This window comes from Lactuca virosa, chromosome 3 (genome assembly GCF_052849685.1).
Source record: "Lactuca virosa cultivar CGN04683 chromosome 3, Lactuca_virosa_CGN04683_v6, whole genome shotgun sequence".
Classification (NCBI taxonomy): domain Eukaryota; kingdom Viridiplantae; phylum Streptophyta; class Magnoliopsida; order Asterales; family Asteraceae; genus Lactuca; species Lactuca virosa.
The window spans coordinates 43037917-43056380 of NC_136428.1; the positions used below are offsets into that span (position 1 = coordinate 43037917).

Genomic DNA, 18464 nt, shown 5'->3' on the forward strand with positions numbered 1-18464 from the left:
AATTAATAAATTAATAGTAGCCCTAAAATCCGTAATTATAAAGCAAGGTGTTGGTCTCGAGGGTTAATTGTTAAAATTTTAGAAGTTGGGGGTTAAAAGTGTAAATTCTGGAGTTAAGTTGAAAAGGATTTCAAAAGTCAGGGTGCATTTGGTAATTAATGGACTTAAATTGAAAAGATTTGAAGGCCTAGGGGGATGGTTGGTAATTTCAGGACTTATTATGATAGGAAATTATGGGATCAAGGGCTAAAGGGTAAATATGGATTAAATTTGAAAGAAATTGAGGAGGAGGGGCCAAATATGTCATTATGGGCGGAAGTTTATTGAGGCAGGGTTTATAACCCGTAACCACCGATCAAACCCTAACCCTAAGGAGCAAGTTCAGCCGCCACCCACCCTTATGCCTCCCACCACCGGTCGCCACCCTATCCTCTCTTGCTCCTCCGACCACCGAGCCACCATTGTGCTTTTCGTCGCTGCTGAAGACGGAGACCATTGTGTGATGCTGTTGTTCAGTATGTAACGAAGGGAAACAGATCATTTCCGCCATCTCCGGCCGTTAGAGCCCACTATTGCCGCTGTTTCCCAGTCGGAGGTTATGCATATGCCTCACCTCCATATTTGGTTGCCGATGTGCTGCTGTCGTCGTCACTCGGAGAAGCTGGAGAACTACTGTCGGTGCCCTTTTGGCCACCGTTTTCGTCTTTTCCGACAGTGTCCGCTGTCAGATCGGTGGCTGAAGGTTGCGTTTCATGTCATGTTTTGCGTGGGATATTGCTACAACTCATAAAGATGGTTGACCGGAGGTTAGGTGCACCACCATGGCACCCAACCATGGTGGCTGCCATTTCTGCCTTATTCCGCCGCCACCAGCCATCGTGGGAGGTGGCTGTGGGTGTATATATGGGTGTGTGTTCATGTGTTATTGTCGTTTCTAATTGTTATGAGGTTATATGTGTGTTTTGTGGCCGGAGAACCCACCGACATCACCGTGAGGTGGTGGCTGCCACCATGTGTGTGTGTTATGTTAGTTAGTGTGTGTGTTTATTTTTGGATTTCGCGTTGTAAACTGTAATCATGTCGGAATAATGAAAAGGAAAACTCAAACCACCACCGTGAGGTGGTGGCGGTGTGCCTCGTTTGTATTGTGACTCATTTGGTGTGTTTGGACAAAGGGCCTAGTAAAACCCTAATGGGCCTAATGAACCTTAATTGATCAAAAGACCTAGCTATTGGGCCTATTGGGCTAAGATGGGGTTGGAAACCCCAATTAGGGTTTAAAAAACCCTAATATTGGATTTATGGGCTTTGGACTTATCGGGACCCACATTTGGGCCATTAGAATTGGACTATGTATTAAGCCCAATCACACCATATGATTTATTTAGTAGAGTGGAGGACTTAATGGATTAAGTCCTTAATGGGTTAAGTGAGAAACACTGAACCCTAATTGTCATTTTATGTGAAACCCTAATTTCACTTGGGCTTTGAGTTGGGCCTTTCTATTGGGCTTTGGTGATTGGGATATTGATGGGCCATCAAAGAGAAATTATATGGACTATAATAAATTAATGGGCTTTAGGGTAAGGCCCATGTGAAGGTTTGGGCCTAATTTGGAAAATTGGGCCATAGATGGGCCACAATTGGGCCTTTATGATTATTAGATATTGGGCCATTAGAGGTGCCAAATGTTTGGACTGGACTAACTGGTTAGGCCTTTGAATGAGACCATTTAAAAGTTGGGCCCAATTTGGAAAATTGGGCCATATGTTGGGCTTTGGCCCATTACTTGACTTTTGGGCCTTAGGAGTGTGAGTGGGACTTTGGGCTTGGAACCCAATTATTAATCGGATATTGTTTGTTGAAAGAAAAACTTAGAGACACACTTGAACAAACGTTAGAACAAGTAGATTGCGGAATAGTTAATCTCGAAGGATCTAAAAGCTCAACAATAATATTAATAAGTTAGAGTTAGATAGTTAGAGAGTTAGTTGCGGAAAAGTAAAGAAATAGAAATGACAACAATTGTTATATCAAGTATACACATAAGTTAATTCATAACAAGGAATGCATTCAAACCAAGTTAATAAGGAAGATCAAACTTAGTGATTAAGTCACAAAAGACTTGCTCCGAAGAGAGGTTATAATCAGTTGTATTCTAGTAAGATTTGAGAGTAAGAAGGGATGAGTAATTAGATAGAGAGATAGAAAGGATAACTTCATATATGTGTATTCAGAATAGATAGATACGTTATGAATACAAGAGAATGAGATCTATTTATAGAGACTCACGAAGTACACTAGATTACATCTCTAAGAGTAGCCATGCAAGGCATACTGGACAATAGAGAGTATTACAATAAAAGACAAGTAAAGTAATCTAGTAAAGAGACTGCGGTAGGTAGAGACTCCGGATGCGGTTGCTGATGGAGGAGCTTGACTGCGGGTGCTTGTCGGCTGCGGTAGCTGAAGTTCAAGAGGGTCACTTTTTATGATTCAACATTGTTTGATGTTGACAGTTCGGGAACCTGTCGACCAGCATTGGAGTTTTATCTACGGGACTTCAGCAGTGTCAGGTGAGTCTCCCCACCATACCAATGGGTCTAAGGCACCAATGCCGGCCCATTTTATGATATGTGATACACTAGCTGAAGTTGTATTATGTGGCATGTTAGCTGGTTATGTGGTAGGGAGTATGCTAGTGATTATGTGGTATGCTAATTGATTATGTGGTACGTGATATGCTAGTGGTCTTTGTGATACTTGCATGGAAGACCTCGGGGGGTTCCCGGGGCACTTAGGTGTAAGACCTTGGAGGGTTTCCACGGCATCCTAGGTAAAGACCTCGGGGGGTTCCCGAGGCACTAAGGTGTAAGACCTTGGAGGGTTTCCATGGCATCCTTAGTTAAGACCATGTGGGGGTTCCCATGGCATTGGGCTAAGACCATGTGGGGGTTCCCATGGCATCCAGTGTAAGACCCTGGAGGGTTTCCAGGGCATCCTTATCTGCTTTCATGTTTAGCTTATATGTTGGTATGTATGGTTTGATTGGTAGTTAGTGAAGACCATGTGGGGGTTCCCATGGCAGTGGGCTAAGACCCTGGAGGGTTTCCAGGGCACCCGGTGTAAGACCTTGGAGGGTTTCCAGGGCTTCCCTATATGTTTATATGCATGGCTGGTGTAGTTGATATGATTTACGTGAGTATGTGAATAAGACCTTGGAGGGTTTTCATAGCATATTTATATGTGTATATGCATGCTTATGCGATTGTTATAGTTTATGTAGCTGTTATAGCTGATAAGGATTATGTGGTTATGTGGATTGTGTGGGGTATGCTCTGGGGAAGTCACTAAGCTTCGTGCTTACAGTTTTGTTTATGGTTTTAGGTATCATGGTTTTGGAAAGGAAGGGCTCGGCTTGATCGCAGTGCACACACCTGTGTTTTCCGCATTTCGTGATTTTAGGATGAACTCCGATAAATGTTTTGAATTGGAAATGCTTTTGGAACGTTTGGATTTAAATGTATATGTGTTTTGACTGTATTAAAAAAAATGAAATTTTTACCCTTGATTTTTGGGTTGTTACAGGGTAGGCTGAGAGATGTGAACGCCCATATCTGCAAGAATCCATCTCAACCAAACAATCTCACAAGTGGCAATAGCCATGGCTCGATACTCAAATTCTGTAAAAGATCGAGAAACAACATATTGTTTCTTGCTTTTCCATGATACCAATGAATCTGCAAGAAAAACACAATACCCAGTAGTGGACTTACGATCATAAATATCACTATCCTAATTTGCATCACTATAGGCACGCAGCTCAAGAGAGGATGTAGATGGAAACATAAGAGTGCGAAACTGAGTACCACGTAAATATCTCAAAATACGAAGAACAGCTCCCCAATGAACAGTAGTAGCAACAGTGACAAACTGGCTAACCACATGAACTGCATGAGCAATATTCGGTCTAGTGACAGTCAAGTAAACCAAACTCCCAACAATGGTACGATAAAGGCTTGGATCTGATAATGGGACACCATCTGTTGGAGAGTACTTTGCATTACTCTCTATAGGCGTATCAACTGTTCGATTATCTGTGACTCATGCACGTTCAAACAAATCTGAAATATACTTCGTTTGAGAGAAAAGATAACCCTTTGGAGATTGAGCAACTTCAATCCCAAAGAAATAACGTAGCAATCCCCAGTCTTTCATAGCAAAACGGTGAGCCAAATCACGCTTTAAAGACCCAAAACCATCATGATCATCACCAGTAATAATCATGTCATCGACATATAAGGAAAGAATAATCCAACCTGCATTCGTACATCGAATAAATAGAGCCGAGTCATGGTTACTTGTTTGAAAACCAAGAGAAGTAATCATTGTAGAAAATTTCTCAAACCAAGCACGAGGGGCTTGTTTGAGGCCATATAGTGCCTTCCGAAGTCGACAAACTTCACTTGGTTGGTGAGCAATACCAGGGGGAGGAGACATGTATACTTCCTCATGAAGATCAACATTCAAGAAAGCATTCTTGACATCCATCTGATAAATCTTCCATTGGTGAATGGAATAAACTACAATCAAGGTGCGAACAGTCATCATTTTTGCAACAGGAGCAAACGCCTCCTCATAATCCACACCATACTTTTGCGTGTACCCTTTCGCAACAAGTCTGGCTTTATAATGCTCAACGGATCCATCAGACTTTGTTTTGATTTTATAAACCCAACGACAACCAATCGTGTGTTTTCCGGGTGGAAGCGGAACCAGGTCCCATGTATGAGTCTGATAAAGAGCTGCAAGTTCCTCAGCCATAGCAGTCTGCCAAAGGGGATCAGAAACGGCCTCTTTGTAGGATGTTGGCTCAGAGAGACGATGTACATTAGCAATAAAGGAGGCAAACACCGGTGACTAAGAGGAATAGACAAAGTCAGGAAGCTTTGTGGACTTCTTATTACAATAAGGCCTCGATGGAGGGGGGTCTTGATGGTTTGTAGGCAGAGGATCAACGATAGGTGGTGGATCAGCCGCATGTGGTGGATCAGCAGCAAGTAGTGGATCAATGACATGTGGTGGATCATCAATGTCAATGCTAAACGGATCAATAGTACGAAGCTCCTCTCGGGTTGCATCATATGACTGAACATGAATGCTATAGAATGGAATATGCTCTAAAAAGGTGACATTACGAGATACATACAGTTTCTGATTTGAAGGACCATAGCACCGATAACCTTTCTGACCAATATCATATCCCAGAAAAACACAAAGAGCTGATTTTGAAGACAACTTATCTCTCTCTACATGAGGCTTCAAGACAAAACATTTACACCTAAACACTTGTAATGAAGAATAATATGGGAGTTGTCCAAACAACATTTCATAAGGAGACTTCCCCGAAGTGTACGCAGTAGGAATGCGATTAATAACATAAGTGGCGGTATGAACAGCTTCTCCCCAAAACATATTGGGAACTTGAGCAGAGAGTAGTATGGATCTGGCAGTTTCTAGGAGATTTCGATGTTTTCTTTCTGCAACACCATTCTGCTGAGGAGTGTCTGTACAAGATGATTGATGTATAGTGCCATCAGATGCCAATAATTGTTTAAAATCATTGGAGGTAAATTGTCCTCCCAAATCACACTGAAAACATTTTATGACAGCAGAGTGTTGAGTCTTGACAAGAGCTCTAAATTCACTACATATGGTGAAAAAACCAGACCTGCGCTTCATAAAATAAATTCATGTATAATGAGTGTAATCATCAATGAATGAAACATAATAGTTAGCTCCTGATTTGGAGTTGATCGAAGAGGGACCCCACACATCAGAATGCACAATATCAAAGGGAGCAACAGAACGAGTGACACTTTTATTAAACGGTAAAGCAGAAAATTTTCCTAGTTTACAACCACAACAATCAGAAATATCATCAAATTTCAAAGAGCCTAACACACCAGTGGAAACCAAAAACTATAAACGAGACGCTGACAGATGCCCCAAACGAGAATGCCAAAGTTAAAAAAGAGACGATGAAGGGTTTAAACAAAAAGATGACAAATCGACACTAGATGCAACAACATCAGCAACATGTAGTTGCTCCAAGACATAAAGTGTAACATACACGTTTTGAAATCGTGTTTTAAGTAAATAATATTATGAAATATTATGTGATATTGAGTATTGAGTTCTAACAGATAGTTTTTACTAGAAATAAGGTAAAACTATGTTTAGAATCACTCATAAATTATTGGAAGTCTTATGAGATTCCAATTAAAAGCCAAATAGTGAAATTTAGCGAAAATATAAAATTTGAAATAAGTAAAATTTTATTATTGAAAGTTGTAGATAATCTCGTTAGAAACATTTAGGCGAAAACCTCATCGAAATCCGACTTATAATGAAGAAGTTATGACCAATCGAAGATCCGCGACAAAACCTACACGGCGTCGAATGACGTAAAAAGTGAGTTTTTGATAAACTACTTTTTAGCCTTAGTGATCTAAATGAAAGTCTTAGTATTCGTTAAACCGAGAATTTTGATAAAAAGAACGCCAAAATCTGACTTCGTATGAGGAAGTTATGATGTTTCTAAGTTTCAGCTTAGCAGTAGACAGCTAAAAACTCGAATTTTAGATCGAGTAATTTTTAGCCGACACAACCTAAACGAGAATCGAAGGTCTCATCATTAGCAGTACAACGGTAAAAAGTCTGACGAAAACGGACGTCGGATGAAGAAGTTATGAATTTTTAACGGATTTACCAGTCCCGGCCTGTTAAAAATAATAATATATAAAAGTAAATTCAAAATTTTCTGATGAAGTCTAAACGAAAGTCGTAGAGTATAATTTTCCCTACGCGTGCATATAAAGAACGTCAAAAACGGAGTTCGTATGATAAAGTTATGGATTTTACAAGATTGGGCACAGTTTTCGAGAATCTTCGCATAAATAGTGCCAGCCACGTCACCCTCGCTCTGAGCTGGCCACGTGTCCGAAGCTGCTGCGTGGTGCGTCCTAGAAGCGACGCGTTTCGCACAGGGTCCGAAGTCGATCACGTGATTCTCGCATGCGTCCCTCGTGCCCGACCCGCGTGTTGTTTCCTGATTCGACCGAGGATGTTGGCCAGATCCGAAGCAAGTAGCCGCGTCATCCGACCAATCCGAAGCGCACACCTGTCCGACCATCGCATCCGAGCCTCGCCGAAGCAGCCAGCTGGTCCGAGCCTCGCAGACACCTGCCCTCTTCCCTTCGCTTCGGATCCGGACCTCGCTACTATAAATAGTAGCTGCGAGATCTCCCGGGTAAAGTTTAGAAATTTGTCCTTTTTCACCCTTTTTCCACATTTTCACTAATTTGACATCCCCCGATGCCCCGGTATTAATTCCAACGCCCGAAACACGCCCTGAAATTCCCGAGAAGCCCGAAAAATTTATCTTTCGGTTTCGAAGCCCAACCTTCGCAGGGCCCGGTTTTCAACGAAGAAAGCTAATTATAGTAACGAAGTGCTGCCCAAATTACTATTTTAACCCCCGGTTATTTCACGGTGAGTTTAATATATAGGAACAATTGTATGTTATGTGTTATATGTGTTATGTGTTTTTCCATGTTATCATCTCGTGTTATTATTTCAGCTATTTTTATAGCAAGGCTGTACCTCTGACCACGAAGTGTATGACATAGGCATCACTTGGCTATTGGTATGTACCGTTGACCATGAAGTGTATGACATAGGCATCACTTTGGCTTCGGCAGTATGCTAAGATAAGGCTGAAAGCCTGAATATTCTAGCAAAATGATATTCCTGAGTATTTTCTGTGCCACTTGTGCTGAAACTTTATTGATTGTATATCAAGTATGGAAATTGTTATGTCTCATTGATTGATATGGAAAGCTTTTCGCATTATGCCTTTGTTGTTCCTTGTTCCTCTTTGCTTATGCCATATTGAAGTATATATATGGCATAACGTTATGTTGTATCTATTATTGAACTCACTAAGCGTCACCGCTTACCCCTCTTAATGTTTAACTAATTTGCAGGAGATAAGCTTCCAGTATAGTTATATACTGATAGAAGATTTTTGAATAGTTTGAAACTATTGTATTGATAGAAGATTTTCGAATAGTTTGAAACTATTGTATTTTGCACTCCCATATATATAAATCTATAGAATCCTGGGAAGTTATGTAATATATAACACTTTGAAATAGTTGGTTTGTATCCAGTAGTTTGTAATCACTTTATCAATATAAAATATTGTTTTTATGAATATGCACATAGCATGTTTCGGAGTAACAATTGTCAAATACGAAAGTGTGGGTCTTTCAATCATGGTATCAGAGCAGTGGTTTAAGTGAACTAAATTCCACGGATTGGTATTTAGACTTAAATTATTGGAAGTTCAATATATGAACTTAATCATTGTAAGTATAGGGATACAAACCATAGGAAATATTTAAGTAAAAGTATTAGGTAAGGATAAACCCTAATATATTCTAAAATACAACGTTACTCCATATTGTAGAGCAATGGCTGAACAGGTTAGTAGCCATACCCCTGAGGTTGGTGGAGGTCCTCAACCTGAGGAAGTGAATACTCCAGTATCTCCTCGTGAGGAGCGACTCTTGGGTAGACTTACCGGTGTTATTCGACAGACTCTCGAAGAATACAAAAAGAATGGTGATAAAGGAAAAGAGAAAGCCACTGGAGAATCTTCAAAAGGGAAGGTGAAGCGTCCCTCGTTCAAAGATTTCAAGAGTAGTGGTGCTACAGAGTTTTCTGGTGTTCTTAATCCCATTGTTGTTCTTACCTGGATCCAGAACACAGAGAAAGTGTTTCGTATTTCTCATGTGGATAATGAAGACAAGGCTAATTACGCTTCCGCAATGCTTATCGGAGAAGCCTTGGTCTGGTGGGAAGCAACATATGAAGCTCTAAACGGGTTTGACCAGGAGAATTTAGCCTGGGAAATGTCCAAAACTCGTTTGTTAGGGAAGTATTGTCCACTAGATATGAGGAGGAGATTGGAGAAGGAATTCCTCGAGCTTAAACAAGGAGGAATGACTGTGAATGAGTATGAAACTCAGTTCAATCAAAAAGCACAGTTTGCTGTAAAGTATATTCCAACTGAAGATGAGAAAATTCAATTATTCTTAGAGGGACTACGGCACGAAATTCACGATTTCTTTGCCAATCGGGAAGTACTGTCATTCGATAAAGCCGTTGAGTATGCTCGAAGACGTGAGCATGACTTAGAACTACGTGGTGCCACTCTTACTGTTCCGAAGCATCCACGTACTGAAAGGACTGTTCCTGCTTCCCCTATTCCACCAACTCAATCTGTTCGATCTGAACCTAGCAAGCAAGTACAATCTCAAAGTACTTTTCGTGGCCGCGGCAGGTCACAATCTTTTTCTCTTCAGTCGCCAGCTTGTCGAAATTGTGAAAAGAATCATCCGGGCGAATGAAGAATAGAGGAAGGATCTGTGGTCTGTTATGGATGTGGAGAAATAGGCCACAAGAGGCCCGTATGTCCGATGAAAGGTGTTACATGCTTTGCATGTGGTGTTACTGGCCACACGAAGCGTTTCTGCCCTACTCTTACTAGTCAAAGGGCGGGGAGTCAAGCTTCTGTTCACCAACCGGCGAGAAGTCAAGCCCCTGTTCAACAATCAAAGGGTACTCCAACTAAAAAGGAGGAGGTGCCAAAAGCTAAGGGTCGTGCATTCCAGATTACCTCAGAGGAGGCACGCGAGGACCCGAATGTTGTGACGGGTACATTTCTTGTTAACTCTAGACCTGCTCACATCTTATTTGATTCTGGCGCCTCGGATTCTTTTGTGTCTTATGAATTTGCGCATTCCTTTCAAATTGCTTGATATGTACTCGCACAACCATTTCACGTAGATACTGCTGGAAGTATATCATTTCTTGCTGATAAAGTCTATAGGGATTGTATTATAGAAATTGAAGGCTATAACTTTCTTGCTAACCTGATCCCTATCTCCTTGCCCCACTTTGATATTATTCTCGGCATGGATTGGTTATCAAAGAACCACGCAGAACTCTTGTGCTATGAAAAGATAGTACGTATTCCCATTGAATGGGAGAATCCTATCTATGTCTATGGTGAACAAGGAACCTTAAAAATAATATCTTTCCTCAAAGCTCGTAAATTCATATCGAAAGGGTGTTCTATCTATCTGGCCTACACAGTCGATGTCTCAAAAGAAGAGAAGAAAATGGTGAATGATGTTCCCATTGCTAAAGAATATCCAGATGTTTTTCCCAAAGAATTGCTTGGACTTCCTCTGGACAGGCAAGTAGAATTCCGAATTGACCTTGTGCCTGGTGCTGCTCCGATTGCAAAGACTCTTTATCGTCTTGCGCCAGCTGAGATGAAAGAAATGATGATCCAACTACAGGAACTACTTGACAAAGGTTTCATTCGACCGAGTACCTCTCCCTGGGGTGCTCCGGTACTGTTTGTCAAGAAGAAAGATGGATCGATGCGGATGTGCATTGATTATCGTGAGCTGAATAAGGTGACTATCAAGAACAAGTACCCACTACCTCGCATCGACGATTTGTTCGATCAACTTCAGGGTGTTAGCTATTTCTCAAAGATTGATCTAAGATCTGGCTATCATCAGTTGAAAGTTCACGAGCAGGATGTACCGAAGACTGCTTTTCGTACTCGATATGGGCATTATGAATTCCTTGTTATGCCGTTTGGTTTAACAAATTCTCCTACTGTATTCATGGATATGATGAATCGGGTATGCCGCCCAATGCTCGATAAATCTATCATCGTATTCATTGACGATATTCTAATCTATTACAAGTCTGAAGCTGATCATGCCATTCATATTCGTGAGGTATTAGAACTTCTTCGAAAGGAGAAACTATATGCTAAATTCTCGAAATGTGAATTTTGGCTTCGTCAAGTTCAATTTCTCAGCCACGTGATTTCTAGTGACGGTGTATCCGTAGATCCTACCAAAATCGAAGCCATTCAAAATTGGGAAGTTTCCCATAATGCTTCCGAAATTCGTAGTTTCTTGGGTCTCGCTGGATATTACCGGAGATTCATTAAAGACTTTTCTCGTATAGTCGTACCTCTTACGAGTCTTACACGAAAGGAAGTGAAGTTCGAATGGGGTGAAGCCCAAGAAAAAGCTTTCTCGACTTTAAAAGATCTTTTGACTCATGCTCCAATCTTATCAATCCCAAAAGGTGATGATGATTTCTCCGTATATAGCGATGCTTCAAGATTGGGACGCGGTTGTGTGTTGATGCAACGTGATAAAGTGATAGCCTATGCCTCAAGACAACTGAAAGATTATGAGAAGAATTATCCCACCCATGATCTCGAACTCGTTGCGGTGGTATTTGCCCTAAAACTTTGGAGACATTACCTTTTTGGTACAAAATGTCAATTGTATACCGACCATAAGAGTCTCAAGTACATATTCAGTCAGCAAACTCTGAATATGAGACAACAACGAGCTATTGGGCTGATCAAAGACTATGACTGTGAAATCCTATATCATCCTGGAAAGGCTAATGTAGTTGCCGATGCACTTAGCAGAAAGGTTTATCGAAATAGTATGTGTTATGCTATTACTCACACCACAGTAAAATTCACTATTCTTGATGAACTAGAGAAATGGCAAGTAGAGGCCCTAAAGCCAGAAAATGTGAAGAAAGAAGGGATAGTACATTCTACCGATGTTTTACTTGATGATCCATGAGGACTGAAGGTATTCAAGAATCGGCTATGGATTCCAAAGATTGGTGGATTAAGAAAGAAGATTTTAGATGAAGCCCATAAGTCTAAACTGTCAATACATCCTAGTACAAGTAAAATGTACTATGATGTAAGAGCTGATTATTGGTGGCCTGGATTAAAGAGAGACATTGGAAGATATGTATAGGAATGCTTAGTATGCTTACAAGTCAAAGCAGAACACCAAAAGCCTTACAGAACCCCAGAAAGTCTTAGTGTTCCTGTATGGAAATGGGAAGAACTGTCCATGGATTTTATTACCCAAAGACTGCTAGACAGCATGATAGCATTTGAGTAATCGTCGACCGCCTGACTAAAAGCGCTCATTTTCTTGCCATGCGTGAAACGGCTCCAATGGAAAAATACGCACAAGTATACTTGGATGAAATTGTTGCAAGACATGGTGTGCCACTAAAGATCATTTCTGATCGTGATACTCGCTTCACTTCTCACTTTTGGGCGAGTATGCAACGTGAATTGGGATCTCGAGTTGCCCTCAGCACAGCTTATCATCCCCAGACAGATGGTCAGACGGAGAGAACAATCCAAACAGTAGAATATATGCTTCGTGCATGTGTCTTGGAGTTCGGTGGTAACTGGGATAAATACTTACCTCTTGTCGAATTCTTGTATAATAACAGTTACCACACTTCAATCAAAATGCCACCATATGACGCATTATATGGTCGCAAGTGTCGTACTGCATTATGTTGGCGTGACATAGGACAGAAGATCCTTGGAGGCCCTGAAATGATTCAAGACACCACCGGCAAGATTCAAATTGTACGAGAAAGAATGAAAGCGGCCCAGGATCGACAAAAGTCCTATACAGAAAAGAGGAGACGACCAATAGAATTCCAGGTGGGGGATTTCGTAATGTTGAAGGTATCCCCATGGAAAGGTCTTATGCGATTTGGAAAGAAAGGAAAACTAAGTCCTAGATTTGTTGGTCCTTTCAAAATCCTCCAGAGGATTGGTAAACAAGCATACCGCTTGGAATTGCCTGATGATTTGGCAGGTATTCATGATGTCTTCCATGTGAGTTATCTGCGCAAATGCTTGAGCATCTATGATGAGACAGTTCCATTATCCGAGGTGAAACTGGATAATAAGTTAACTTATGTAGAAGAGCCTGAAGAAATCGTAAACGAAAGAACAACTAAGCTACGTAATAAAGAAGTAGAGTTGGTGCTTGTCAAGTGGAAACACCATCGAGGCCCGAACTATACTTGGGTGAATAAGAATAAGATAAGAGCGAAATATCCCCATTTATTTTAATCGATGTAATTTCGGGGACGAAATTCTCAAAAGGAGGAGGTATTTGTAACATACACGTTTTGAAATCGTGTTTTAAGTAAATAATATTATGAAATATTATGTGATATTGAGTATTGCGTTCTAACAGATAGTTTTTACTAGAAGTAAGGTAAAACTATGTTTAGAATCACTCATAAATTATTGGAAGTCTTATGAGATTCCAATTAAAAGCCAAATAGTGAAATTTAGCGAAAATATAAAATTTGAAATAAGTAAAATTTTATTATTGAAAGTTGTAGATAATCTCGTTAGAAACATTTAGGCGAAAACCTCATCGAAATCCGAGTTATAACGAAGAAGTTATGACCAATTGAAGATCCGCGACAAAACCGGCACGGCGCCGAATGACGTAAAAAGTGAGTTTTTGATAAACTACTTTTTAGCACTAGTGATCTAAATGAAAGTCATAGTATTCGTTAAACCGAGAATTTTGATAAAAAGAACGCCAAAATCTGACTTCGTATGAGGAAGTTATGATTTTTCTAAGTTTCAACTTAGCAGTAGACAGCTAAAAACTCGAATTTTAGATCGAGTGATTTTTAGCCGACACAACCTAAACCAAAATCTAAGGTCTCGTCATTAGCAGTACAACGGTATAAAGTCTGACGAAAACGGACGTCGGATGAAGAAGTTATAAATTTTTAACGGATTTACCAGTCCCGGTCTGTTAAAAATAATAATATATAAACATAAAGTCAAAATTTTCCGACGAAGTCTAAACGAAAATCGTAGATCATAATTTTCCCTACGCGTGCATATAAAGAACGTCAAAAACGGAGCCTGTATGATAAAGTTATGGATTTTACAAGATTGGGCACAGTTTTCGAGAATCTTCGCATAAATAGTGCCAGCCACGTCACCCTCGCTCTGAGCTGGCCACGTGATCGAAGCTGCTGCGTGGCGTGTCCTAGAAGCGACGCGTTTCGCACAGGGTCCGAATTCGATCACGTGATTCTCGCATGCATCCCTCGTGCCCGACCCGCGTGTTGTTTCCTGATTCGACCGAGGATGTTGGCCAGATCCAAAGCAAGTAGCCGCGTCATCCGACCAATCCGAAGCGCACACCTGTCCGACCATCGCATCCGAGCCTCGCCGAAGCAGCCAGCTGGTCCGAGCCTCGCAGACACCTGCCCTCTTCCCTTCGCTTCGGATCCAGACCTCGTTACTATAAATAGTAGCTGCGAGATCTCCCGGGTAAAGTTTAGAAATTTGTCCTTTTTCACCCTTTTTCCACATTTTCACTAATTTGACATCCCCCGATGCCCCGGTATTAATTCCAACGCCCGAAACACGCCCCGAAATTCCCGAGAAGCCCGAAAAATTTATCTTTTCGGTTTCGAAGCCCAACCTTCGCAGGGCCCGGTTTTCAACGAAGAAAGCTAATTATAGTAACGAAGTGCTGCCCAAATTACTTTTTTAACCCCCGGTTATTTCACGGTGAGTTTAATATATAGGAACAATTGTATGTTATGTGTTATATGTGCTATGTGCTTTTCCATGTTATCATCTCGTGTTATTATTTCTGCTATTTTTATAGCAAAGTTGTACCTCTGACCACGAAGTGTATGACATAGGCATCACTTGGGTATTGGTATGTACCGTTGACCATGAAGTGTATGACATAGGCATCACTTTGGCTTCGGCAGTATGCTAAGATAAGGCTGAAAGCCTGAATATTCTAGCAAAATGATATTGCTGAGTATTTTATGTCTCATTGATTGATATGGAAAGCTTTTTGCATTATGCCTTTGTTGTTCCTTGTTCCTCTTTGCTTCTGCCATATTGAAGTATATATATGGCATAACGTTATATTATATCTATTATTGAACTCACTAAGCGTCACCGCTTACCCCTCTCAATGTTTAACTAATTTGCAGGAGATAAGCTTCCAGTATTGTTATATACTGATAGAAGATTTTTGAATAGTTTGAAACTATTGTATTGATAGAAGATTTTTGAATAGTTTGAAACTATTGTATTTTGCACTCCCAATAGAATCCTGGGAAGTTATGTAATATATAACACTTTGAAATAGTTGGTTTGTATCCAGTAGTTTGTAATCACTTTATCAATATAAAATATTGTTTTTATGAATATGCACGTAGCATGTTTCGGAGTAACAATTGTCAAATACGAAAGTGTGGGTCTTTCATAAAGCTCCCCAAGTCTACGACCTATCCTAATCACCCTCCGAGATCGAATGTCCTGTACACAGCAGAATGAATCAGAAAAGAAGACCCAACAACCAGATTTACACAATTGACTGACCGATGCAAGATTCAAAGCAAGTGTAGGAATGTAATACACATCTATTAAAGATATATAAGGAGTGACAATAGAACCAACACCCTCTACTGACATGGGTGTAGCACTAGCAGGCATAACAGAGACAGGTGTACGAGAAGATAATGAAGCAAAAGATGACAAATGTGGGACATGTGATGAGATGCACTAGAATCCAATATCCACATGGATGAAGGATATCTGACGTGTTGGATGAAGACAGACGTAAATGAGACATGGAAGCTGACATGGCAGTTGGATTGGTAGCTAAGAATTGTCTGAACTGCTCAACAATTTGTGGATCCAAGGCTGATGGTGGTGTGAAATCTGTTTCATTCTCAACTGAAGCTGTAGCAGCAGCGTACTGTGGAGGCCTAAAAGATGAAAATGAGGGACGTGACTGTCCAGAAGACTTGTTCTGTTGTGAAGACTAAGACTGTGCTGGTGATCTTGTTTGTTGTTGTTGTTGATTTCCCTTGCTTGTCAGCAAAGGACAATATGCCTTCCAATGGTTCTTCTTCTTACAGAAAGCACACTCATCAATGCAACTCTGGGATGGTTTTGGTTTGAAGATTGAGTTCGTTGTGGAACAGCAAAGACAGCAGGAGTGTCTGTCTTGGGAGCTTTGTCAGCATGGGACTTGATACGATTTTCTTCAGTAATCAACTCGTGAACAACCGAATCAATAGTGGGAAGAAATGTACGATACAAGATTGATCCATGCACACCTTCAAAATATGAATGTAATTCCATCAAGAACTGAACCAAACGTTGCTCTTCCCTTCTATCAATATAAGGCTTAAAAGCCTTCAACACACCAGGTTCTGTAAGAGCTAACTGATCCCACAAATCCGACATAGCTGCATAAAATTCCTGAACACTGAGATTGTTCTGTTGGAGGGCTCGAATATCAAACTCTAATTGATACTGCTTTGCAAAGTTAGACTGAGTATACAACCTAGCCAAGTGATCCCAAACCTCCTTTGTCGTGTCATACTTCGCCAACTGAGTACCAATAGACTGGATGACAGAATTATTAATCCAAGTAATGATCTTGGAGTTATCAGTCTCCCATGAATCCAATAAGGTTGCATAATTAGCGGCCTTCTCGTCTGTTGGTTTCTTCTTGTCACCTGTAACAATCCCCCACATAGTCTTGCCCCGCAAGAAATTTTTTATAACATAACTCCAATAGGCATAGTTTTTGTCATCAAGTTGAATATTAATGGACTGAAGAGAATCATCTCTTGGGGCCATATTTCAATATCAGTCAAACAGTAAATACGAGTAGCAGCAAAAACAATCAAGATCTCGAAATCAACAAAGCTAGATGAAACGAAACCCTCAAAACCGACAAAACGAACAAATCAAACCAAACCGAATACAAAAACGAGCAAGAAAACCATACCCAAAATTGCAAACAGTCAATGAACAGTGCACGTGAACAGTGTCGTTGAACAGTGTAATGAACAGTGCTTGTGAACAGTAACATCGATAAACAGTGTCACATGTGAACAGTAATATCGATAAACAGTAACGCAAACAGTGTTAGAGGTTAACAGTACCGATGAACAGTAACTCGTTGATGAACAGTACTTGCGATGAACAATAACGTCGCTGAACAGTAATCGGTGAACAGTACCAATGAAGAGTAACTCGCCCCCAAAAAAATGAAAGGTACAGATAATCAACCGAGCTCTGATACCATGTAAACTAAAAAGTGAAAGACATATAACGGCTAGGCTTTCATATTATTATCAAAGAGAAGTACAAATACAATGAAAGGGAAAGACATAATATATAGACTAGCTAATTAGGGTTTCCTAGCGAAAAGGCCCACTCATAAAACCCAATACAAAATAAAGCCCAAAATCTTATTAGGCTAACATGGGGAGACAAAGCATGAAAGTTGACAAGCAACCTCCATTCTTTTATATATATTTCGGCCATACCTTTATTTATAAGAAAGATTCTTCAAATTTTATAAACTCAAAGTTTATAAAATATAAATTGTCTTTAGGTAAAAGACAAAAGAATCCAACTAGTCAAAAAGGTTGTACGTGACGTATTAATTCATACCATATTAAATAATAACTAGTTATATTCTCTTATAATTATTATTGTCACAAAACAATAACTATTCCCTTATTAAATTACAAGAATTGATATTATTTATTAATAATCATATTAATAATAAATATACAAAAGGTGCCAACTTGATAAAGGTGTGACCCTATAGGATCATATGTTATTAGCAATATCACTCCATAATGATTCTTGGGCATACAGACTCAACAATCTCCCACTTGCACAAGATTCATTATAGACTGACATAGACAGTAGTTGACGTCTAGCAACGGGCTACTGCCCCTAACAACATATGAAGGGTGTCATATCATCAACAACCAATTCCAGGAGCTCTAAGCTACAATTGTTACTAAATGTGTGGTATCAATTATTCCTTTGTCTCGGACATCATGTCGAACATGAGATGTGGATCACCATCAATCTCATTTAGTGTTCAACTTTTAGTAAGGCCTTATATATCTAACTATCAATGAATAAGAGGGACAAATCCCATCTCGACTACATACGCACGTCAATGTAGTTCATATCATACCCAATGATGGCCCTTATGACTGCCTTTTACGGAACAACGTTAAACCATGTCAAAGCACAACAATTCCTACACTTTAATTCCTAAATATGTATCTCGGGTCTAAGAATACAAAGATACAACCTTGATCAAAATATCACTCTTGACTACAATCCATAAAGTGATTTTGATGCGGGTCCAGTCCAACACTTATTCTTCTAATCAAGTACCTATGAAGTTGGTAGCAGCTCTTGCTATTCTCATCTCCATGAGAACCCACCAATCCATTCATATTATTCTTACCTCATAGATGCTCCCGCAACTATGAACGACAATGGACATTTAGAATAACCTAGTTATTCATGGATTTAAACATGCTAATATAGAACACAACAAGTATTCAATGAAAGACTCATATCCAATATATCAATTCATTACAATATATGGTGCTTGTACTGTTCCAATATCCAA

At 40.1% G+C, this 18464-nt stretch overlaps 1 protein-coding gene and 1 long non-coding RNA gene across 2 annotated transcripts in view; both read right to left on the reverse strand.

The window, feature by feature from the left end:
- Nucleotides 1–18464, reverse strand: part of LOC145165556 (uncharacterized) — a 43494-nt gene that overhangs the window by 4863 nt on the left and 20167 nt on the right. The window lies entirely within an intron of this gene.
- On the reverse strand, nucleotides 15881–16654 carry LOC145163445 (uncharacterized). The gene has a single exon (XM_079082286.1). The coding sequence runs from the start codon at nucleotides 16652–16654 to the stop codon at nucleotides 15881–15883; it is 774 nt and encodes a 257-aa protein (XP_078938412.1).